This window comes from Hypoxylon fragiforme, assembly GCF_022984875.1.
Source record: "Hypoxylon fragiforme strain CBS 206.31 chromosome Unknown GGS25scaffold_8, whole genome shotgun sequence".
Taxonomy (NCBI): Eukaryota; Fungi; Ascomycota; class Sordariomycetes; order Xylariales; family Hypoxylaceae; genus Hypoxylon; species Hypoxylon fragiforme.
In genome coordinates this window covers 1,743,758-1,767,441 of record NW_026054763.1, presented here as the reverse complement: position 1 = coordinate 1,767,441, position 23,684 = coordinate 1,743,758, and the positions used below count along the sequence as shown (strand labels likewise).

Sequence of the window (23,684 nt, the reverse complement as noted above, 5' to 3'; positions counted from 1 at the left end):
TCCGGATATCAAACCTCGGGACCTCGGGATCTGAAAGGGTCTACCCGTCTCTTGATAGCCGTTTGCTGTCTGTCTGTCTCAGTCCTTAGCCAGCGCCTCTAACCCACCTACCTACCTACCTACATATCCCACCCGCAAAGATCGGAGTTAGAAGAGAGAGGGGGGGAGGGGGGGTTAGTCTTTTTTTTTTCTTTTTTTTTTTTCTTTTTTTTTTTTCCTTTCTTAGTTTCCAAGATTTTCAACGCATACATTAGGTAGGTAGGTAGCGCCAATTCAATTCTTACCGCCAGCCACATATAGATGCGTTGACAGGCAAGACCTTACTAGTCAAGCAGCTAGCTTAACAAGACGAAGAAAAGGAAAAGGAAAAGGAAAAAAAAACCCCCCCAAACCCCTCAACGGCTCTCTGGCTTGCCACCACCACCACCCCGCTCAACTCACGGGATGTGTGTGTGTGGGTTCGGTTTGGGAAGTTTTAGACGGACGGCGGATAACGGCCTTCTAGTAGGTAAGTAAGTAAGTAAGTAGGTAGGTAAGTAAGAAATCTAGATAGCCTACTAACAGTAGGTAAAGAAGCTAACACGCCACGCTCGTAGGAAGGGGGGGATGAACTACTTACTATGCATGGGAATCGTACAATACATACATGCCTAGCGTACATCATACCTACCAGTATCTTCACGAGTGGTTTATCTTACATACATAGGCTCCGAAGTCTACATACCCACCCAGGTAGGTAGGTAGGCTCCTCCTACGTAGAGCAAATGCCTATGATAGTTAGATAGAAACTGCAGGTGGCAGCCCTGGAGGTCAATCATGTGCCCCTACATACATGTATGTGCATCCTATTGCGTGCTTAAGCCAAGGCCAAAGAAAGAAGAAAAGGAAAGGAAAGGAAAGGAAAGGGAATATGCGACAAATACATATGCATTCTGACTATCGAGGTCACATGAGATCACTGAGCTAACAAGTCTATTGGGTTTGAGTACTAGGTAGATAGGTAGGCTATAACTAGGTATATACCTTCGATGTTATATGCCTCCTACCATTGACGTAGGGTAACAAGGTAGCCAAACTACCCGTGTAGCTCGATATCGAACCACATTGACGTTCTCCTATATGCTTCTATCATTCACCCCTATTCCTACTACACCCCCTGCTTCCTCGGATACCGAAGGGTTCTTTACCAAACCAGGGACCTTCTTACCCACCTACCCTGACTCTACATCTCCACTACCTCCCGCGTGTCATTCTTCTTCCATCAGCTTTACTTATACAGAGAGTTCTATGTATGTTCTAGACTGAGTCCCTAGTACCCACCCGCCTACTACCTACCAAGGAGGTAGATTACTAGGTAGGTAGCAATAACACCCCCTTCCCCTTAACAACAAACTCAGTCACAGTCAGTCTAGTAAGTAGTAAATAATACTCTAGATATTTGATCTACCTATCCTATCTATCTACCTACGTAGGTACCTAATCTATCTATCTATCCCCCTCCACCCCCCTGCCCCATCAACATTTCTACCTAGGTAGTTTAATTTTTCTATGACCGCCATATCCCTCGTTCTTTCGTACACAGGTAGGTTATGTAGGTAGGTAAGTACCAACCCATCGAGGTACCCACTCGATACAAGCAAGCTAAGGGGAAAAAAGAAACGAGTGACGTCGTGCCAACATTTGAGTAGGTAGGTAAAATGAAGAATATTGAATTTGGTCATTTGAATCCGGGTATCTCCTCTTCTCTATACTCATGGCAACGACAGCACGATGATCCATGAATACCTACATAGTACTAACCCACCTACCTAGTAGTCAGGTAGGTTAGGTAGGTACATTGATTGATTAAGAAAAACAAATAATGCTAATAATGCCCCCTCCCCCCTTCCCCCCCTTCCAAAAAAAGAATATGCCGCTGTAAGATGCTGTGCGTCCAACAGAATAGAGACAGAGATGGGGAAGGAGGAGAGAACTAATGATAATAAATAAAAGAAATTCAGTAAACCGTTGTGGTCGTACGTGATGAGTTCCCATCTGATAATGCTGTTTAGCCCCCCTTTCTCCTCCCATTTAGCAAAGTAAAGCGTCTGGACCGCAATTGCTGTTGTGCGCCTGATACACCCGAAAACCAAACCAAAAAAAGACATAGAAAGGAAATGTTCGCCGATCCGAATGATTGTCCATGGTGATGAATGATGCCCGAGCCCTTTGTGTTTTCCCCTACACAAAACTGCCTAACTTTTTTTCGCCGGCTTCCTGCATGACCCGCCCCCTGACAGTGGTAAAAATACATGAATATGTTGGATGGATGGATGGTGGTTGGTATAGTGAAATGATGAGTGACTTAGTATTCAAGAAAAGGAACAAGACGGATAGGTCGGCAAGAGTCGTGACTTTGTATATATGCAGTCATGCACGGCAAGCAGCCGTGGATCACCGCTTCGATGACACGCAACTGGGTACGGAAAACGGCAGCTGGTTCCTTTTTTTTTCATCGTCTCCGACCTCGCCCACACATACGAGATTTGATCAATGGAAGTTTTTGACCACGCGAATCAGGAGAACACCGTTGGTCTTGTTGCCATGAGCGTCTAGCAAGTTAACAAAGCGGTAACCCGTCGCTAGACGGTCAAGACGGATGCATGCCCAACCGGACGAGGGGTCACTTTTCAGTGACACGAGCCGTGGCACATCGTCCTCGACCTTGAACCTGTATAGAGAAATAATTCGTAAGCTAAGGGTTCCATGACAAATCGGGATCTCCAATGAGACCGGGGCAGAGAACCCGTATGGTACAAGAATAACAAAGGAGATACTAGGAAAGTATGGGCGGCTGGGAAGAAAGTCTCAAAGTCGGAAACCTGGCTGCTCTATATCCCGGCTTGGTCCCGCTAGAAAATATGACAGGTATCGACATGGTATCGTATACCGCTTCGTTTCCGTCGGTGGACGGATTGTTGCACATGTAGGTTCAGCCGCCGGCTTCTTCCCGGCTCGCAACACGTGGCCTATTGGTCATGCACGTCGTAATGAAAACCCGACGGTTCGGATCCGGTGATGTGGGCATCCGAAGGAAGTCGTATTGAAGGAGTACGTTGCAAGGGGATACATCGGGAAAGAAGGGATACGAAAGAAAAAGAAAAGGAAGGAAAAGAGATATCTTACCTGACAAAGCTGAGCTGTTCTACAACTCGCTGGATACCCAAGAAATGCAGTTCGTTCTTAACGCCGCTGTAATCTGGGTGGTCCGTCTTGCCAGCTCCCGTCTTCTGTTTGTAGTCAAATTCTCGCATCCGGATGTTCTCGGTAGAGCCAGCAAGTCGTTCTTCCAGTTTCTCCATGTGCAATTCACATTTTACCATAGGCCTCAAAGACCTCGAGTAACTGCTGACATAACCCTCAGGGAGAGGGATATGTTGACCTGCAAGTACTGTGATGACCAAATCGAGTGTGCGATGGGGGATGTCTCGGTCTATCGATGTGTCCTCGCTAAGGTAGCCTGGCGGCTTCAGGACCCAACCATGCTCGCCCGAAAACATGGCTTCATTGAGCATCATGCCCTCATCCCATGATTGCCAGTTCATAGCCACCATTTGCACACCTTTCCGCCAAAACTTGGAAGGATCCAGGTTCGACGAATCAAACCGAAGACCTTTGGGATAGGCACGCATGAAGAAATGACGATTGTGGGAAAATAGCTCATGATATTTCGAATTCACGAGTTCCAAAATCCTATTCTCACTGATCGAGAATATATGTGAAGGGGTTTTAGCGGCCGGCGATTCGAAGTTAGTGAAGTGCTCACTATGGGTATATATGGCAAGGGCGCTGAGGTTTTCACATATGGGCACCTTTGGCTTCTTGGCGCCGTTCGGGAGGATGGGTCTATCGTCTTCTGATCCAGACGCAGACATCTCTTCGTCGATTGTAGAGTTAGGGGATAATGTTGACATGGTTGAACTTTCTAGCGAGGATGAAGCCCTTTTGACCTTGACTAGGATCTTGTTGAGCAATTCCTCCAACTTTGGCATTCGACCATTTGGGCAATTGTCATGCGGCTTGTCGACCAATAGGCCAGCCCACTCTTCCTTCATGATCTGCACCATGCTCTCTTGTTGTTCTTGATCGGCGTGGACTTCTAAGCTGACTATAATCGGTAGACTTGTCGTCTCAAAGGCAACCTCGCGAATTGCCTTACAAACTTCGCGAAATCCAACAGGTGCAGTAAAGGTATAGCCGTGCATCACGATGGGTTCATCTGGAGGTAAAGAGGGTCTAGATCGTATTGAGGATCGGTCCGCATCAAGCTTATGAGCAAGAGAATCTGGGTCGAAGTCGGCACCAAGTTCCCGACCGAACGGCGGCGGTGATAACTCCGACTTGCTGCATCGTGGGCTATGGCTGTGCATCTTATCGACGCCTAATCTATGCCGCGTTTTCTCAATCGTCTCTTCCACTGCGCCCTTAAGCTGAGCCGCCACGGTGTGTAGGCTTCCCCCGGAGAGGTGCCGACTGTGCTCAAATTTTGAACCAGCCCTCGAAGACGTGGCCCTCGGGCGCTCAGGGGTCGAGCTTTGCGAATTCCCATCCCATACATCTATCTCAACACACCTACATCCCCTTCTGAGCACGCGCCTATAGGCATCTGCAGTGCTCCGGCCAGACAGCTGGTTACCAGACAGGTATGTGTTGTGACTGCTACTGATGAAGTAGTTGCTTATAGGTTTTGAGAGATCCTTCAACTCGTTGCGAGCTGGCTTCTGCACATCAAGGCCGAATTGGAGCCACCACGTCTCGAGAAACTGTTCGAATTTATATCTTTCCTCCGTTAGTGACTCTGACGGAGCATCTTCACCCTGGCTAACCTCCAGGAAGTTGGCAAAGGCGTCACGCGTCAGCACGGTGGGGGTTCGGCATAACGAATCGTAGAGTTTTCGTAGATGTTTTTGAATGGCAGCGCTTAGGTAGACCTCTTTTCCACCTTGGAAGTGTACCACGGTTGGTGTGATGAATGATGCTAAAGCAATTGCCCGTTTAAGTGCTTTTATGGAATTGGTCCCAAGCTCGGAATTAAGAGTGAGACGACGCCGAATCGTGATCGCGCGAGTCGGTACCGGATTGCTTGGTCGTTTCCGCATCTGCCAAACTGGCTGTTAGCCTATGTTTCCAAGCCTGTGCTGGACCACGCCCAAAAAGTGCCCGTCTCCTTTTCCATACACCATAGCAAATAGCTTTTTCTGCTGACTTACACTGACGCACATCGAAATAAATAAACCGAACTAGTTGAGTCCCTTGATCGCTTTCGCTATGTCCTTTATGCTCTAAGGGAGCAACGAAAAGGGGTCGTAGAAGACCATTAGGTTCAGCAGAGATTCTCGGATTGGATGAGAAGGAATATATAGGTTTAGGCAAACATAATTGTGAGTTTTGAATATTGAGATGTTGTAAGCGTATAGGTGAATAAGTGAAGAGATACTGATAGGTATGCCAAGTGGCTGAAACAAATTAAGAATGAACAATATTTTGTGTAGTATAGTAAGTAGGTAGGTGTAAATGATGAATAGGTAAATAGGTAAATAGGTAAATAGGTAAAGCTATGTAAAGTGAGACAGTCCAGCAGGGAGTGACGCGATCAGGAAATGAAAGATAAATGCAAGAAACGTCCAAGTTTAAGTCAGTCCGGGGTCAAGTTCAGCTCTGAGCAGCATGCAGCCTCATCCCAGCAAGAACAAGCTTCAAGCGGCCCCGCTGTAGATACCAGGTCTAATGTTTTAATGTTGGCAATGGCTATTAACGGTTAGGTAGGCACCTAGATAGGTAATATGTAATAATACCTATTTAGCCCCTGGAGGTGTCAGGACCTGTCAGTGCTGTCACCTAGGTAGGTAGATACTGTAGGTTTGTACCTAGCAACGTTGACAGATGGGTAGAAAATAGAACCAATCCGGCCGTTTCAAGACGAGTCGATCCCTGGTCCAAAAGCTACCACTCGTAGGGCTGTACCAACCAACTGGGCCCTGCGTGTCTTGGATCACCCACCACTAATTGTTAATTAGCAGCGGAGCCTCGTGGGTTGAAAGAAAGGCTATTTGACTTTCAGGGGTGGAATATTCGAGATGAGGATAGGACATATAAATAAAAAAAAGAGGGAGGAGGAAAATCAAAGATAAAAAAACAACGTAAGACAAGGCAAGATGCATGTATGTATGTAATTCAATCAAGTCAGAACATGCAATTTCTTAACGAGCAATCAATCTAGACCGCTATTGCCGGGCTCATCTAAGGACTAAAGTCAGCCGTGGCCGTGGCCTATGTCTGCACAATGCATTTGGGGACGCGGCGAAGCATGGTCTGTCGGACTGTCTGGCTGCCTGGGTTGATATCCATTGGCCCCCATTGATGACAGACATGATAACTAGTGGAAGACAGCTGGAGGTGGCAGAGTGGGAGGAATGCCCCAGCAATGCAAGTAAATGGTCCACCGTCCACTAGCGATCCATCTCCACTTCTTGGGACAATATCATTCGATTATTCCGATCTTCGTGGGACAGCTGAAAACATCTAAGTTAGACAAGACTTTGCTGCCTGCATCAATATTATCACATATTCCATGTAGGTGTGCCTTTCAGGTGTCGAATGGAGAGAGCTCAAGGTAGCAATATACAATATCAAGCTGACTTATTTTGCGTACTATCAATCAAATATGATGTACTATGTATTGCGCCGAGGTAATGGGATGATAATTATTAGCATAAATCGAATGGTGGATCAATTGATCGACGTGATGAATGGAAATAGAATAAAAAATAACTAGTTAGAATAAATCATGATCCAATGATCCTTTAAGATACCTAAAATGGAATGCTATTGGAAGATGCCGGCAAAGTCTAAACTGCGCCCCAGTCGGCAACCAATGTATTGTACTTGCAGATGAATGGAAGGCGCAAGCATCAATTATCTGATAGTCAAAACTCAGGGCCGTCAGGACGGTCAGGTACGGGCAACTTGAATTACCCACGTGCACCTAGATAGTACTATTGCCTTATTACTTTTTCTTCCCGCTTCCCGCTTCCCGTTTCTCCTTCCCGCAGGGATATAATGTACTAGGTAATAACCACAAGGTTTACCGAAACGACGTCATGAACCATCCAATGAAGAACTTCGAACACTGAACACTTGCAACTTGTAAACGAACAAGTACAAGTAACTTACCATAATACCCAACCAACCCCAACTTCAACCTTAAAGAAAATAAAAGAAACACAGCCACGCCGCCTAAGTGAACGCCCATCGTCGTTGTCCCGTCTGTCAAATATCGGCCAAAGGCTGTGCTGGCAAATCAATTCCTTTTCTACCTTCCCCACGCTCATCGATGCAGAGCAAAAAACATCATCATGTCGTCCCAGGCTCACAAGGACCACGAAGCAGAAGTGCGATCGTGGGGCTTTAACCATGTCTTCACATGGACTGATGGCCCGTCAGTGCCCATCCCATCTCTACCTTACCTAGCCTCTCTCTCTATCCTTCCCATCCCCTCATTTTGCCTTGCCCAAAGAAAATAAAAAGATGACAATGGAAGAGTTTTTTTTTCGGCAGGGGAGGCAAAACGTAGACTGATACCCCAGAATACAGCAATGCGCACTACCGGCCACATTCCCACGCTGGCCTGACAACGCATCTGATCCTCGACGGCCAGCTCACCATCACGTACCCCCAGGACCCCAGTCCCGGGAAGGAGACGTACACCGTCGGTGACCGCATCGACGTCGGCGCCGGCCGCGTCCACGAAGTCTGGATCGGCGGACAGGGCTGCACGTATGTCATTGGTGAATGAACCTGGACTACATTACATACCTAGCTACTAGGAAGGTAAGTAAGCTTTATGTATGTCTGCTCGCCATGCGCCCGTTTGTCAAATACCTACTCAAGTGCCTAGCTACATGAGCTAAGTAGTGCTTAGTAAAGGGGGCTTATACTGCATCTACAATGTGGGGATGTCCATTATCAAGGTAACAACAATATTATGTCGAATATTGTTACAAAATATACCGCGCAAGTATTCGTATCTAAGATACTTGCACGTACTTGCCAGTACTCTATCATTGGCATAGTGACACTTTTCTAACAAATATCATATACTTAGGCGATCCCGAATAACTCAACCTTGGGCAGGAACAGAACATGCAACAGAAAAAAAGAAAAAAAAAGGCCTAATAATGACATCAATGGCTTGATGAGGCGCTTCAATAGCATTGAACCCCTTCACATTGAACATGTCTTATGTACCTACCTAGGTAAAATGTCATAGCATATATGTCAACGATATAGTCCGCCTAGTAGCTTCACGCCACCACCATAACGCCTTTCCAGGCTCGGTGCTGAAAGGATTCAACGTGCTGTGCTGTCATTGGATCGAAATTCGTGATTCCGTTGTGTGTTTTTATCATGATTGTGATGGCGACTTGGTAAACGGAATATCTTGCCTTGGGTTTGTGACCCTTACATACCTAGTATCTGACCTACTACCTTACATAGGCAGACAGGTGCCCAAAGTACCTAGGTTAGGTAAGTGTGAAGTAAGGTAGAACCAGTGAAGACAGCATCAAGTAAGAATCTCGAGTAACGATCCTGCCAATACCATCCCGTTTCATGATGAGCTGAAGCACGCTAAGGGGGGGCCATGGAAATAGTACTTTGGTTAACTTCAAACAATGGATAAGACTCCGTCGCAGGCGCTGGTGGCGTAGGTAGTCGAAACGGCCATAAATATAAATAACTACGTACCACGGGGCCAAGGTAGGTCGGTGCTTGAGTTGTCAGCATGAGCCGTTAAGTGGTCGATGGGCAAGTAAGTATTAATAGCTTCGTAACCTTAAATACTTTATGAGAAAGCTTAGGTAGGTATACATATAGCAAGACAATTGCAAAAAGGAAAGGATATTTATTCCAAGGTTGCTTTTGCATTGCTTTGGCAACACGTTAATGATATCTGGGATGTAGTAGTTGCGAGACAGGCACGTATAAATTGGCTTGAATGATATAAAGGTCGCTGGCTGATACCGAGAGATCAGTCAATTGGGGGCTTGACTGAGGCGGCCGATCCTGATAATTGGCAATTGAGAGTTCTCACTCGAGGCTTACTTAGGGGCGTGACGATGTTTCTCGTAGATTGGCCTCCGTTGTGCTAACTGGCCAAGGTAGAACTTTCTGAAGCATTGGATCTTCGAACAGGCCCGCAGATGTGTAGTTCACTCCTCCGTGTGAGGCGTTTCTTGTAGGAGTCATCAGATATACTGATATAAACTAGAGACATTTAATGCGATAAATCATTCACCTTTTGGTGTAGCGGTATGCCCTGACAGGAGGAGTGAGCGGACGGACGTTGATGAATGATCTATAAAGTAGTTTCTCTTTTCATATGGATTGTTGTTTTAGAAGTGATGATTTCAACCTCTTTGTCTTGTTCCAATACGATATCTCCACCAGGTCCTATTACTTTACAAGATAGTAACCTATGTAGTAGTCTTTGTGAGTAAAGTGATGATATTGTACCTGCGGATGTCCGATGATCTATTCTGATCCGTGGGAGCTGGCTAGAAAGATGCGCTACTACCGCGGAGAAAATGAGTGTTCGGGGAATGATAAAGGGTTTGGATACCTACCTAAGCATTCAATGCTCACGATATTTTTTCTTGGCTTTGTTATTCCGGTTCACTGCTGCCTCATTTCGGCCGTCTGCTTTAGACCGAAGTCAGATAGATAGATAACAAGTGCGCGGCATATGAGACATTTCCCAAAGACATCTATTGACGCTGCAGAGCTTCGTCGTCGGTGCAGTCTTTTCTGAGCTCTGATCATCTGAACACCACAAACAGCTATGTAAGACAGGATGGAGCGGGGACAGAAGCCGGAGGGCCGGTGTCTTGTGGCGCAAACAAACACCTATCTCGTCTATATTCAGAAGCCGAGGAAGCTTGGGATTGTCCCAAAGAAGTACACTACTGCATAGGCAGCATAGGATGGTTACCTAGTCAACATGATTTCTACCGAGCTGAACCGGACTGTACTAATTCTCGGTGAATAGCCCATCGTATGGTGTATCAAGCTTCGAGTAAGTTATATTAACCTTATGTAACTAGCTCAAGTCCTAAAGGCTAGCGGCTTCGTGATGCCATAGTTCCGGATCGGATCTAACTTTCGTTGCCGCTGTGGAGATGGTGATCAGGAAACATCGAACTAGCCACAGCCTACCCTATCAGAAAACTAGACAGTTGTAAACAAAAGAGATGAGGGGTGTCTAGCTGATGCGAGACGTAGATAGTGCGACGTTGATCTTAGGAGAACTGTTGTTTCACAACCTTATCAAACGCTGACGACTTTGAAGAATATATGTACTCGTGGGCTTTTCAACAACGCCGCGGGGTTAGCGCTATCTAATTCTCGCATCTGGTATTTTGATATCTCGGCCATGGACCTCCGAGAACATGGTGGATTGAGGCAAAGATACTGGGAACTATCGTTCGATGGCGGCTGTTGGGTAACAACCTTCTCGGCTGTCCTGGGTCAAACTTACACACTAGGTTATCGTCTCGCATGGACATTTGTTGAGGAGGTCGTCATATGAGTAACGTGGTTACACATCTTAAACCTGCATGTGTATGAAAGAACGCGGTGTAACTTTTCAATGTTCTCATTCGTGAGGCACCTCGGCTCAGAAAAGCAGACATCGTGGGACATAAGGACATATTGACTTGCAGCTTTTCCCTGCGCACGCGTCTCCAATTCAGCTCGCCTGCTCGACACAGATTAATAAAGTTGGATCAGCCGCATGGTTTCGTTTCGTGGGGTTCCATTGAAGCTTGCGTAAGAGCATGCACGCACGGGGTATGCACAGGACATGCAGTGGCACAATGGCACAAGAACGAGTGGTGGCGAAGGGAGAAGAAAAATGATTTCACGGTCTGATGGTCTTGGGTTTTCTCAGTGGAGGGTTGATCAGCGATCTGCACCAAGGGTGGTGTAAGTTTACTCGTAAGCTTTGGCAGTGCTATGTATGTGGATGAGTTTTCAAGATATCCCTTATTTTTCGATCGACGGATGCAAAGGGCTGAGAGCATCTAATTTAGTCATATCAAGACTGGCTTGAGCTTCGGGCTTTCGTTGACCGCCTTCGCTTTCGATATTTCCTACCTACTTCGTATATACATACTAGTAGACCAGTAGTAGTCGTAGATATCCGAGACAAGTATCTCGTAACTAGGATGTATAAGTGCAATTTCTTGCGTCACCTTTAGCAAACGATAACGACGTGCATGAAACAGTTGGTCGTTGTAGAGAAAGCGGTGTCAGGTATTCGCTATCATCGTCAGACAGCTTGCATACATAGGCATGTAATTCGTTGACAAGAGTGGAGGTTTCAAGAAACCAAAGACCGAATCAATCATCGTTTCCTGATATTTGGAGATTCTGGTCAGGAACTAAGCGGGGTGGAATTACGTTTACAGCGTTGCGGCATCCGAGCTGCAGTAGTTTTGAATGGAGCGAAAAGGGCAAAGAGCCTATTTGATAGAGCTGTAGAGCTGTAGAGCTGTAGAGCTGTAGAGCTGTAGAGCTGGAGAGCTGGAGAGCCGGAGAGGCAGTTAGGTCGTTAGGTAAAGCTGGGCGTTCTCGACTAAAAGAATTGAAGCTTCAAGCTGAACAAGATACTCTATACCTAATAAGTATTAGGTTGGACACGAAAACATCCGTATGTTTGAACGCGCCACGCGTATTCAATCTTTTTTCTTCTTTCTCACTTTAACAATATTGAACAGAACAAGTGACGTCCTTAATTTTGACCTTGGTTTGACGATAGGTATGTAGTATGTTGTTCAATGTTGTATGTAAATAAAGCCGTGTGGGGAAAGAAGAAGGTCTAGGTTAGTAACTTAAAAAAGGTATTGATTAATAATTAGATGATTGGTTAGATGAGATAGTTAAGAATCAAGATATGTACCGAGACATGAGTCAAGTTCATGAAGTTTACATGTACATACGTATGTACATAATTCAACTGTTCAAACTTGAAGAATTAAAATGCAGGGCCGGAGTATTTGGAGCGGTGTCCCCTGTTTATAACCCTTGTCCCCTGCCAGTTTTGGCAGTCTGGAAGGTTTGAGTTCCGGCTCATTAGATGATCTCGGGGGTTAGAAGTTAGAACTGCTTAATACCGCTTACATATACACATGTATATACACATGTATGTAACCTTTAACTCTTTTTGACTTTGTATGCATGCCTCGAAGCTTGATAGCATTGATGTGTATAAAATATAACTACCCCAGGTAGCCAATTGCAATTTAGTAGGACCATGGTCCGGGGACGGGTTTACTCACTGGACTGCCAGGTAGTATTTTGCTCTGTGATGATAATATCATGACGAAAGCAACGAGAAGTTGTAAGCGAAGAACTCTTCTGAAGCTTAAGAAGTCTTTTAAGGAGCTTTAGAAAACGGAATCCACGAATGGGAATCTATCTTGACGTACAAGACTCTTTGTTGTTCATGCAATACTATGCATACTATGTATGTACTAGACAGTAGTATGTAGTACTACATGTACATACTTACTTTTAACCTTCAACATAGCTTACATACTAGACTAATTTCTGTTTATACTAGGTACCTAGACCTAGACAGACAAGGATAAGCTTGATAGATTTCATTGTTCTACGTCCTCGGATAGATAGCTTGATTTCGGTTAGAGTTGGATAGGTAGAGGTATTAATTACCTATTTTAACTGCCTACTAGCTAGGTAGGCAGATAGCTTGAGCCTGGACCATCAGAGCTCCGCAACCCCTCGCATGTGGATGGATCTTGGTGATATTCAAATTTGCCCGCCTCTGCTGAAATGTATGTACGTGTCGATGAGTTCGTCTTTGGCTTGTCCAGAACAGGTCTATTCCGGTCCAGAGTGGAAGGAATGGAGATTACAGGGGTATGGAGATCAGACAGCTACTGGAGCAGCTGGTGGGGCGAACCTCTCATACCTAGGTACATTGATGTACTAATAAGGTGACTTTCGCATACTGCCATGTACAAACTTCGTACACACTTCGTACAATACCTACAGACTTAAGCAGGTGTTGGGCGGCTGCTAATTTCCGCTACTTTGCATGGGGGAAAAAACATGGGAAAGTTACTTAGGAGCTACTAATTTTATGTACTCTACCCTACCTAGGGTAGGTACTGAGGTACTCGACCTATTAGCTATTAATGTACAGTTAAGGAAGTTGGGTTGGGATAGTTGGGCGTCTCAGTTGCCGCGAAGAAGTAACGTTTAGGTCTTGTCTTTAAATTCTTTTGGATCTCGATTGCCCATTTTAAAAGATCAAGTTCCAACAATACAGGTTTCTCCTGCGTCAACAACTCGAGACCCGCATCTCTCGTTGCAGCCTACTGGTCTATTGGCCTACCTACTGGGCAAGGACGGGCAAGGACTAGTTACTGAATTTACTATTATGAGTATGGGCTAAACTGCCTAGGTTAGTACTACTACCAATAGGTGATACCATTACATGTACATATTGTATCTTCAGATGTATGTATGTATTGTACAACTCAATTGTACTATTATTATTTTGATTGAGTGCCCAGGTGTATTGCTCAATTGTGACTGGATCTAACTTGAACATCCATATTATGAACTACTAGGAGTACCAATAACTAACCGACGTTCCCAGCTCAACTGTTCCAACTGTTCCAGCTGTTCCAACTGTTCCAATCGTTCCAGTCTATCTTCTTTCTCTCACCTCTTATTATTATTTGATTTTCCTTCTCACCATACATGATACAGCCCGTACAGCCACATAGCCATACATACTACTAGTAACTCCACCATACCTACGTATGGATAGGTATATGTAGGTGTACACAACCTCCACCACCAACAAGAATAAGTTGGCGTACACGGCTTTTCTCTTCTGTTCCTGTTCCTGTTCTTGGTCTTTGTCTTCTGTCTCTTGTTTTTACCTGCTTTGCCTGCTTTGCCTGCATGCTACGTGTGGTTATGGGTGTAGTTGATCTTCTCTCCTAACCATAGACGTGAATAAAGCAGCATCTTTTAAGTAATGCTGCCGCATTCGTTTCGTCTCGGTGTGTAAGTAGGTATGTACTCGGTCAGTTACTATGTACTTCACAACGTTCCTCACAATGCTCCTCTCTCACAACCACCCCCTGCTTTGCTCTCCCCCAACAAGGTCTCCTAGATACATGCCGCATCTGGACGAGATGGATAAGCTGGGGTATGATGTTCAAGAACGCATACATATGAATCCTTATTTGTCCACCCATCCCGCATCCCCTCCCAACCTCCAGCTTCATGAATAGGCCAATAATCGGGCCTGTCTTCACAAATGTAGCCTTGCACCCCAGGAATAGTTTCATACTACCTTATTATTATAATACCAGTCTCATACCCCACCACATACTCTTAGGATATTTAGAATTTCTAGAATTCTACCTGCCTATTCCACCTTGCTGTGTGATATCCAAGGTTTGTTAACCACTCACTAATATTTGGGTTGAAGGATCCGGCATAGAAATATCAATGATCGTATAGTATTCTCATCGTGCCGGCCTTTCGGCTTTGCCCTCTCCCGACATTATGGGAAACTCCGTTTCCGCAGAGTCTTCGAAGGGCCAGCGAACAACACAGAAGCTATCCAAACCCAAGACGAGCAACCCTACGGCAGCTGGCCTGTTAAGCCCTAGTGCCGCGTTGAATTCGGCCAGGCGGCCCTCCGTTTCTCACACTTCATCCTCTGTGACGTCGCCAATACTTCCGACGACAGACGCCGCGGCTCCTGCGTCCGCCTCAAGCTGCAAGAGAGAATTTGAACCTGTCAGGCGCTTATCGAGGAGGCTCTTTCGTTCCAATACCTCAAAACGGTCACTCAATTCCCACCATAGAAGCAGTAGCGTCGATACATCGGCCCCCCAAGAATCGCAATGGTCAACCAGAGAAAATTCGTTGAGAAATGGGCCCGATGAAGCTTACCATTACGGTCAAGTTCCCATGCACGGGTGTGTTAATTACTTTAATCGACTGACTTGGAGCAATGTAAACTAATATAACGCTTTAGGAATTTGTCGTCAAACGGTTCGCGAACATCATTTAATTATGATTCTAGCTCGTACGAAGCTAAGCGACTATTGAATCTCGTCGAAGAGCCGTCTCATGAAAACGGTTCAGTAGTCTCTGAGAATCAAAAGCATATTGCTGAAGCGATGCGAGGCGATTTTAGGGGCCGACGACCATCATTTCCCGAATCAACAGCCTCGATACCTCGAACTAATTCGGATGTATCACTTTATACTCCAATGCGAAGAAGATCTCTGATGACTCCTGGAATCGCTACCCGTGATGTACAGGTCGACACAACCGCTTCGAAACCGCAGACAAGATACAGCCTTCCTTCGACTCCTGCCCGCCGAGAATCTATGGATTCAATGGGAGCTAGTGCAGCTGGTCTTACGTTGACCAACATAGATCCTGTCCCCCGTGCCCTCACTCCATGCGAAGCGGAATATATGCAAACAGGCGCTTTCAAGCTTGGCACTCTTCGCATCACAAATGGAAGCCCCGCCCGGAGCCCTATGCGTGATTCTAAGCTTGATATCAAAGGCAAAGAGGTTAAAGAATTGCCAATAGAAAAGCCGGCAGAGTTCAATTTTGGAACGACCATAATCGAGTCCTGGAGCACCACACCGAACAAGGATGTAGTACAAAATATTGAGAATGGCCAAAACTCAGCTGAAAGCTTTTATCCGGATGCAACATACTTGAGACGCTTTACCCAGTCTCCAACATCCTTCCCTTTCATGCCTGAGCATCAACCTAGCCCGGAAATTCTCAATGATACGATAGTGTCAGAACCGCAGTTCGAAGTGACCAGTAAACATACGGCTGCAGAAGACAGACTCTTTGACATTGACGACGAGGCGAATGAATTTCCGCCAATCGAAATTCTGGATGTGCGAATCGACACGAATGCAAAATCTCAGATCCCACGCCTCAATATTACTTCAGAGGGGGGAAATTCGAAGGAAATTAATAGGTCAGATAGCGGTATTGCAAGTCCCGCATCTGAATGTTCACATGCAACCCTATCGAAGGCAGACTCGGGCTACAGCTCCAGCGTCTCCCTCCGTTCGTTGTCCTTGAGGCCTCCGGTTCCCGAGAAAGACCGAATTTTAACTAGGGAGGTTGAGATCGAGGAAAATCCTAGTATGACGCAAAACGAGTGTGTTAACGAGAGTCAACTTACCAGTCAGACCATTAAGTCCCCTATTACTGCTAAGCCAGCCAATAGGATGTCACCTCCACCTGTCCCTACAAAAGACGTTCGTCGTGTGGCTCCCACCAGCCCAATGACACCAGGTGATCCGATTCCTTCATTTCGGCAAGTTCCTAAACTGTCAGAGTCTTCGAATCGCGATCATATGGCAAATAGGCATTCATCTACGACCAGTTCGCGAAACCAGGCCATCAGCTTCATCAAATCTCATCAGACATCTTTACGTAATCCGAACGTGTCTAATTCCACCCTAACCATCACCAGCGGCTTTCGTAAGCCCGGTAGACTTCAGAGGTTTTTAAGTGGAGGTCGGACGCCGCTGTCTGTCCATGATACACATCCCACGGAGCACATAACTGTGCCTGCTGTCTCGGGAGATATGCACGCAAAACTTCAGGCACGCGCGAGATTGTCACATAGTTCATTCAGGAGACTAGCATTGAAGTCTGCGGCTAGTAGGGAGACGCTTGGAACCATACTGAGTGTAGGAAGCGCCGAATTGCTTCAAGATGAAGACTTGTCTCCGAAGAGCTCAGGTGGCCAAATTAGGGTTATAGAAAGGAAGCAGGTTTCTCCGCTTTCACCTATTAAATCAACCCATGCTCGCGCTGCCTATCTCGCTGGCCTCAAGAAACCGATTCCTCGTAAGCCTGTACCTACTCGATATAGAAGTTCTAGCGGAGGAGAGAACTCTACTACACAATCAAGGTTAGATGCGGGAAGTTCTGGAGGGAATGTAAAGATGGTTCAATCTACATTCCGCCATAGCACAAACGGAACGACCAATGGAGATACCCGCCTTGCCGCGGAACACCAGCCAGTAAGGCATTCCATGCCTGCCACTCGTCAAACCAGGTCAAATACTACGTCAAGTCGCGAGAGGGGGGGCTTGGAAATGACATATCCTGCTGCTGGACATAGCTATGATTTTGCTAAACGTAGATCCCACTCTACGACTTCCCTCGAACTTGCACAACCTGCTTCGAATCTGAGGTTCTCAAAAAGCCCTCCCCCAGTGAGCATGAGGACTCGGAACCTTGGCTCTCTACGAGTCCCTTCACCTGCGAGGTCTCGATCGACCCCGCCAGAAAGCATAGGGCAGTCGGGGCAGTCGGGGCAGTCAGGACAGCCACCATACTCCCGTCAAGGAAGCAGGGATGGCAACTCAAGAAGCGATAATATTCCTAGTCACACTGCAGGCCATATTATAATGTCTAAGAGAGCTAGCCGGGAGAGCTTCCACGGCCAGCCTCATATGCAAAACCATCGCTATACTAATATGCATGCTATGCCTGGGGGTGCTGGGGGTGGAAGCTTTCAAGCAGAATTCGTAGATCCCCGAGCACGGAACTGGAATGTTCAGGTAGGCCGTGGTCCTTCTCCATCTCCACGACCGTCTCCACGACCGTCTCCACGACCGTCTCCACGGCCATCCCCACGGCCATCTCCACAACCATCGGCAGATCTCAGCCGTCGGAGTTCATTCGCAAGTCAATCTAGCCAACAGAGCTCAGCAACTACCGGACCAAATTTCTTTCAACATCGTCATCACTCACAGCCAAACCTTCCATCACTGCACCGCCAATCTAGTTATGATGAGTACAATCTCATACCGCAGAATAGTAGCATTCGGGATAATGGTCCCTATCCATCATTGTCTCGCAATGGGCAGGCAGTCGTCACCGATCCTTGGAGCGGCCGATCGATGTCGATGCCAAAGCAGATGGATGAGCGATGGGACCAGCCCGTCCGATATCCTGCACAGCCTCCTCGACGTCATTCGCGACATAGGAGTTTGGATCAACACGGTAATCCCATGCCCTATCGGGTTCTTCATTCTTACAACTCACCCGCCTACCGAAACGTCCCAATATGGAGATAACCTACACGACACATTTTCTCAACCCGTATTCTAGAGACACTTATTATTCTGCATGGGAATGCATTCCCAACTTTTCCTTATGTCTTTACTCATCACACTGCATTCTTGGCGTTTTGATTTATGGCCGCATATACCAGGTCATCCCACGATACTCGGCCACTCGTCTTGTTATCATTATTCTCAAGCATTCTGAGATTTCCTTTACGATACAGAAGGGGTTAGATTAGGAAAGAGGAGTAGGAAGACAATTTGAGGGGATTTTTTACGAGACAGAAGAAGTGGTGGTGTTTTCGATTCTGGATGATAACGGGCAACACTTTTATGACATCAGGCAAAGGTCAAACGGAGGCGACAAAGGGATTTTTCTGTGCCGCAATGCGGAAAAAATGATACCAACAAATTTGACAAAACGTGCATTGCATTCTATACCCCATCGGAAATAGGGCTGCTGTCCTTTTTCCCTTTTTTTTTCTCTCTTTTTCTGTTTACATAGGCGGCTCGGGTTCACAGACGTAGGTACGATTACTATGTAGTTAGTTGCTGCTGCTGCTCATGCTGAAACTCCGTACATTTAGTAACAAGGAACATATCGAAACGCAGGTACTGCTACTCTGGTCCTAAATTAAGTGGTGCCTTGTGATAACGTAGATTTTGTGTAGATGCTAATTATCTAAAGGGTAGGTTGATTTGCCTTTGGCATATTGGTGTGTAGGTGGGTAAGCATGGGAGAAAAGGGGGGGATCTTCGGTAAGAGTGAATTAGGTAGTTTTAGTATATCTACTACGATTACCTATGATTTTTTTCGTCTTTTTTTGAACTACAAAATACTATATTATCTCGGTGTTGTTTGTGGCTGGCTGCTCTTGCTTACACATATTCCCATAGAATGGGTGATACAAGTATACAAAAAAGACGAAAGAGCCGGCTTGGTATCGTTTGATTCATGTGCTGTGGTTTGATGTTAATGACACGTCCTATGGATACATAGATTACAGGCTGATGTGCTGATAGCCTGATAAGATGCAGGTGGGTTTTATTATGATGAAGGGATGTAGCAAACTTTATACACATGCTATGCAGTGCCAGCAGCTGAGATGTTGTCTGTTACAAGGGGGGCATGGTAAGCGGGGAATTGAAGGGGATGCTTGCATACATGACAGTCTGGTGGTACGGTAGCAGGCCGAGGTAGCAGCCAATCCTATGTGCTAGAACTTCTAGACTCCATATCGGATTGTAGAGGCCGTGTTGGGTTGAACGGGCAAGGGGGCTCTCTAAGGGTATGACATTGTGGCATCCGAACTCCTGTTGTATCAGAAGACTCCTGGAGGTATACTATGCATACCTAGTACATAGTATTACATGCTATATAATGTATTTTATGTAGGTAATAGGTAATAGGTATACATCAAATAAGACTCTTGTATTATAGAACTATATGTATGTACGTACTATATGTAGCCCTGATCCCGACAATGTGGTTGCACTTGTGTCACTAGTAAGAAGGTTAATAGTAGACGTGACGCACGGACCAAGGAAGAGAGACTGATGTAAACTAATGCATCCCGCCGCTAAAATTGTTAAGAGGGGACGTTTGTTAAGCACAGTGCCAGCTAAGAAGCTACATACTACTATGTACTATGCAAATAGCATTACGTAGCTCAGTTTGCTGAGCCACAAAGTTTATTGTGCCCGCTTCTCGGATTCTCGTGATATCGTGACATTTTGATTGATTACAACTGTACATTTAACATTCATTACTTTTTAAACATTTCAACTTATAAGTTATACCCCCTTCCGGTTTAACTGCCTGCATAACGTTCGAGCCACGAGTAGGGAAATAATAAGGACCAAAGACCCCAAGGATTTTAAATAGACGGACCAGACGGACCAGACGGACCAGACGGGGTATTTATGACATGAATGCCTGACTAGCAAACACTCGCATGAATCTCGAACCCGATCCCACGTTTCACACAACCACTCTCCTTGAAGAACCAGCCTTTTCAAGACCTTGTCAAAGACCTTGTCTACCACCACTCTACCCCAGAATCGATATCTAAAACAGTGACACTAAAGATAGCCGATCCGACGCGAACTTCAAGACAATACAGAATACAATCAACCATCATAACCCAATATGGCAGACTACGGCCGCCATTCTCAAGAACTCGCTACTCCGCAACTGCCAGAATATGAACGAGGTCGCAGCATGTCTCTAGGAAATAATCCCAACTCTAATTCCGCCCCCGAAGATGGCGCCGCTACTTCGCCAAACGGCGCTGGGGCCGATGGGCTTGAAGTTACGACATCTCGTCCCAACTCGGCCGAACCAGAAACACCTAAAGAGGTGCAAGAGGTGTTGGCATCAGATGTATAGACAGATCCCAGCCAATTTCCAATGTTTTAAGAGATGGGATGACTGATTGCTATAGATCGGTGTTTCCACGATGCTGAATAGACTGAAGCAAAGCATCACAGCCGCCAAGGTTAGCCTCCCTCCTTTCCTTCCCCTGAGCAACAAGCGTCCTGTTGGTTTTCCTAGATGCTTACCTTTGGGCCCCAATGATAGGAATTTGCTACGTTTCTGAAGAAGCGATCCGACCTGGAAGACCAACATGCCAAAGGCATGAAAAAGTTATGTAGGACGACACAGGACAACATCCACCACATGGACCACAGACAAGGGTCGTTCGCGCAGTCTTACGATGAAATGCTTATGATACACGACCGTATGGCGGAGAATGGGATACAGTTTGCGTTGTCTTTACATCAGATGCACGAAGATCTACTCGAAGTGGCCGCGGTAGCTGAGAAACACCGCAAGGGGTGGAAACAGAGTGGCCTAACAGCAGAACAACGCTTGACCGATGTTGAGAATGCGATGAAGAAGTCCAAGGCAAAGTACGATTCGCTGGCTGAGGAGTACGACCGGGTGAGAACGGGCGAGGCAAGACAAGGGCCTAGGGTTTTCGGCATCAAAGGTCCCAAATCAGCGGCGCAACACGAAGAGGATCTTCTGCGTAAGGTTCAAGCAGCTGACACGGACTACATGGGGAAGGTTCAGGCGTACCAGTCTGAGAAGGCAACCGTGGAAACTTCGACACGTCCAGAAGCCATCAAGGCAATACATGATCTCGTCAGAGAATGCGATTCTGGCACCACCTTGCAGATGCAGAAGTTTGGTTAGTAAATCACGCCTGGGGATGGTTTGCGTAACGAATGCTAACGATATGGTAGCCTCGTTCAACGAAAAGCTACTGCTGAGTAACGGTCTGGTGATCAGTCCCCTCAAGAGTGTTACGCAACCAGGACAACATTCGCGTAGCTTAAAGGAAGTCGTCCAGGGCATCGACAACAAGAAGGACCTCGAGAACTATATCATCAGCTTCCATAGCAAGGTTCCGCCTCAGTCATTAGAGGCAAAATACGAAAGGAATCCTGTATGTTCTGATCATGTAGTTCTCGGAGATATTTGATGCTTACATTGGCTAGGTCCTCAACCCGCAACAAAACACGTCCATGAATCAGCTATCGCAAACTCATCAGCCCGGACGACCGCAGTCTCAGCAACAAGTATCTCCCATGCAACCACCAGGTTCAATGGGCTCTCGGACTGGAGGTTATGATAATGTGACCTCTCCCTCGGGGTTCCAAGGACCAACTCGGGATTTCACCACTCCCCCTTCAATAGGTCAACCTCAACGACCACCATCAGGATCGGGGCATGAGAGAAGCTTCAGTCATGGCGCAATGCTTAACCAAGCTAGCATGCAGCCTCAGTCACAATACAACGCACGAAACTCTATACAAGCGCCTCCGCCCCAGTCCCGGTTTGGCGGATTAGGGGGTCCGCCACAGCTTGGAGCTCTGCCATTTCAAAATCAGTCAGCTCCAAGACAAAGTCCTACACAACCAGGTCCATCGATGGGGTTTCAACCTCCAACACGTGTAGAACAGTCTCCAGCACGCTCAAAATCACCTCCTAATACCGTAGCCCCCAAGGCCGAGCCAACGATCTCACGTGGACCAGTTTTTGGTATTTCTCTCGAACGACTGTACGATAATAGCAGGGGACCCGTGCCGATGGTCGTTTCCCAGTGTATACAAGCCGTTGACTTGTATGGTCTTACTGTAGAGGGTATATACAGATTATCTGGCTCGTCAGCTCACGTGAACAAGTTGAAGCACTTGTTTGACACTAGTATGTTTCCTCCTTTCATAATCTAACATTGCCGCATACAGGGCGAGAACTGACCCGATGACAACAGACGAGGACGCGCCGATCCTAGATTTCCGTAATCCGGAGAACTTTTTTCACGACGTGAACAGCGTGGCCGGTCTACTCAAACAGTTCCTTCGAGACTTACCAGACCCGTTGCTAACGTCGGAACACTACGCCGGGTTTATCGAGGCAGCCAAGAATGAAGATGATACGGTGCGTCGCGACTCGCTGCACGCCATCATCAACGCGCTGCCCGACCCCAACTACGCCACGCTACGAGCTTTGACGCTGCATCTCCACCGTGTCATCGAGCACAGCGCCGTCAACAGAATGAACTCCCAAAACCTTGCTATCGTGTTCGGACCTACGCTCATGGGCACTGCCCCTGGGAGCAATATCCAGGATTCCGGGTGGCAGGTCGGGGTTGTGAATACGATTTTGCAGAATACGTATCAAATTTTCGACGAAGATTAAGACTAAGACTAAGATAGAAGATCAAAAGAGGGGGGGCAAGTCGTGTTTAGGTATGTACCTATATGTATGTCAAGATGTATGAAGATGAAGGAAAGAAAAGAAAAGAAGAAAAGGAGAAGACGGGTGCTGCTGCTGATGAACGATGATGGGTGTTGGTATTGATAATTTCTAAGTTGAGTCGGGTACCTATCTGGCTACCTACCTAGCAAGAGAGAAAGAGAAAGAGAAAGAGAGTAAATGAAGACAAAGAAAGGGGTAGGAGTAGGAGTCTAAAGAAGAAAGTAACCTCGAAATTCTCGATACCGAGTTCAAAAGCGGTTGAAAGCATTGTTGAAGGTTTTTAGGTAGTTGAGGTGTGGTACATATTGGAACCTCCGAAGAGCACCTTTGGAATTTGGAATTTCAAACCGTCTCGGGGTAGGCCGGGATGGGAGTAATGAATAATCTTTTTTTTTTCTTCTTGCTTGCTTGCTTGTTTCTTGCTTCGTCTTCTTTGGGTGTTGTGGACTGTCTATTGCCTACATAGTAAGTACCTATTGTCTAATCTGGATGAGTAGGTAGGTAGGTAGGTAGGTAGGTAGGTGCTAAGCAAGGTGCGTTAGGCCCAGAGGTAGGTAGGGGAGGGGGTAAAGAGCTATGAACGTGAGGGCATTTTGCTTTTTTGCTCTCACTTCGAGAACTTCTCCCGGCTTGATCGCTACCTGGGCTAGGTATGTGGATTGCTTCGTCTGATGATGTTTACGTGTATCATCTACCTACCTAGGTAAGTA

At 46.4% G+C, this 23,684-nt stretch overlaps 4 protein-coding genes across 4 annotated transcripts; 3 read left to right on the top strand and 1 right to left on the bottom strand.

The window, feature by feature from the left end:
• Positions 1 to 2,338: 2,338 nt before the first annotated feature.
• On the bottom strand, positions 2,339 to 5,450 carry GGS25DRAFT_418071 (PLC-like phosphodiesterase). The gene is made up of 3 exons (XM_049258540.1): positions 5,250 to 5,450; positions 3,166 to 5,138; positions 2,339 to 2,710 (listed from the first exon to the last, which is right to left on the bottom strand). Exons 1-3 carry the CDS (start codon positions 5,259 to 5,261, stop codon positions 2,530 to 2,532), a joined length of 2,166 nt encoding a protein of 721 aa, XP_049113940.1. The 5' UTR covers positions 5,262 to 5,450; the 3' UTR covers positions 2,339 to 2,529.
• Positions 5,451 to 6,976: 1,526 nt separating this feature from the next.
• Positions 6,977 to 8,147, top strand: GGS25DRAFT_418022 (uncharacterized protein). The gene is made up of 3 exons (XM_049258539.1): positions 6,977 to 7,477; positions 7,633 to 7,869; positions 8,144 to 8,147. The coding sequence occupies exons 1-2, from the start codon at positions 7,395 to 7,397 to the stop codon at positions 7,832 to 7,834; spliced, it is 285 nt and encodes a 94-aa protein (XP_049113939.1). The 5' UTR covers positions 6,977 to 7,394; the 3' UTR covers positions 7,835 to 7,869; positions 8,144 to 8,147.
• A 6,386-nt stretch (positions 8,148 to 14,533) lies between these two features.
• Positions 14,534 to 18,550, top strand: GGS25DRAFT_417945 (uncharacterized protein). Its single transcript, XM_049258538.1, has 2 exons — positions 14,534 to 15,062; positions 15,122 to 18,550. Exons 1-2 carry the CDS (start codon positions 14,644 to 14,646, stop codon positions 18,216 to 18,218), a joined length of 3,516 nt encoding a protein of 1,171 aa, XP_049113938.1. The 5' UTR covers positions 14,534 to 14,643; the 3' UTR covers positions 18,219 to 18,550.
• A 1,374-nt stretch (positions 18,551 to 19,924) lies between these two features.
• Positions 19,925 to 23,488, top strand: GGS25DRAFT_503896 (RhoGAP-domain-containing protein). Its single transcript, XM_049262096.1, has 6 exons — positions 19,925 to 20,589; positions 20,651 to 20,704; positions 20,788 to 21,400; positions 21,456 to 21,658; positions 21,711 to 22,419; positions 22,487 to 23,488. Exons 1-6 carry the CDS (start codon positions 20,356 to 20,358, stop codon positions 22,912 to 22,914), a joined length of 2,241 nt encoding a protein of 746 aa, XP_049113937.1. The 5' UTR covers positions 19,925 to 20,355; the 3' UTR covers positions 22,915 to 23,488.
• The last annotated feature ends 196 nt before the right edge of the window (positions 23,489 to 23,684 follow it).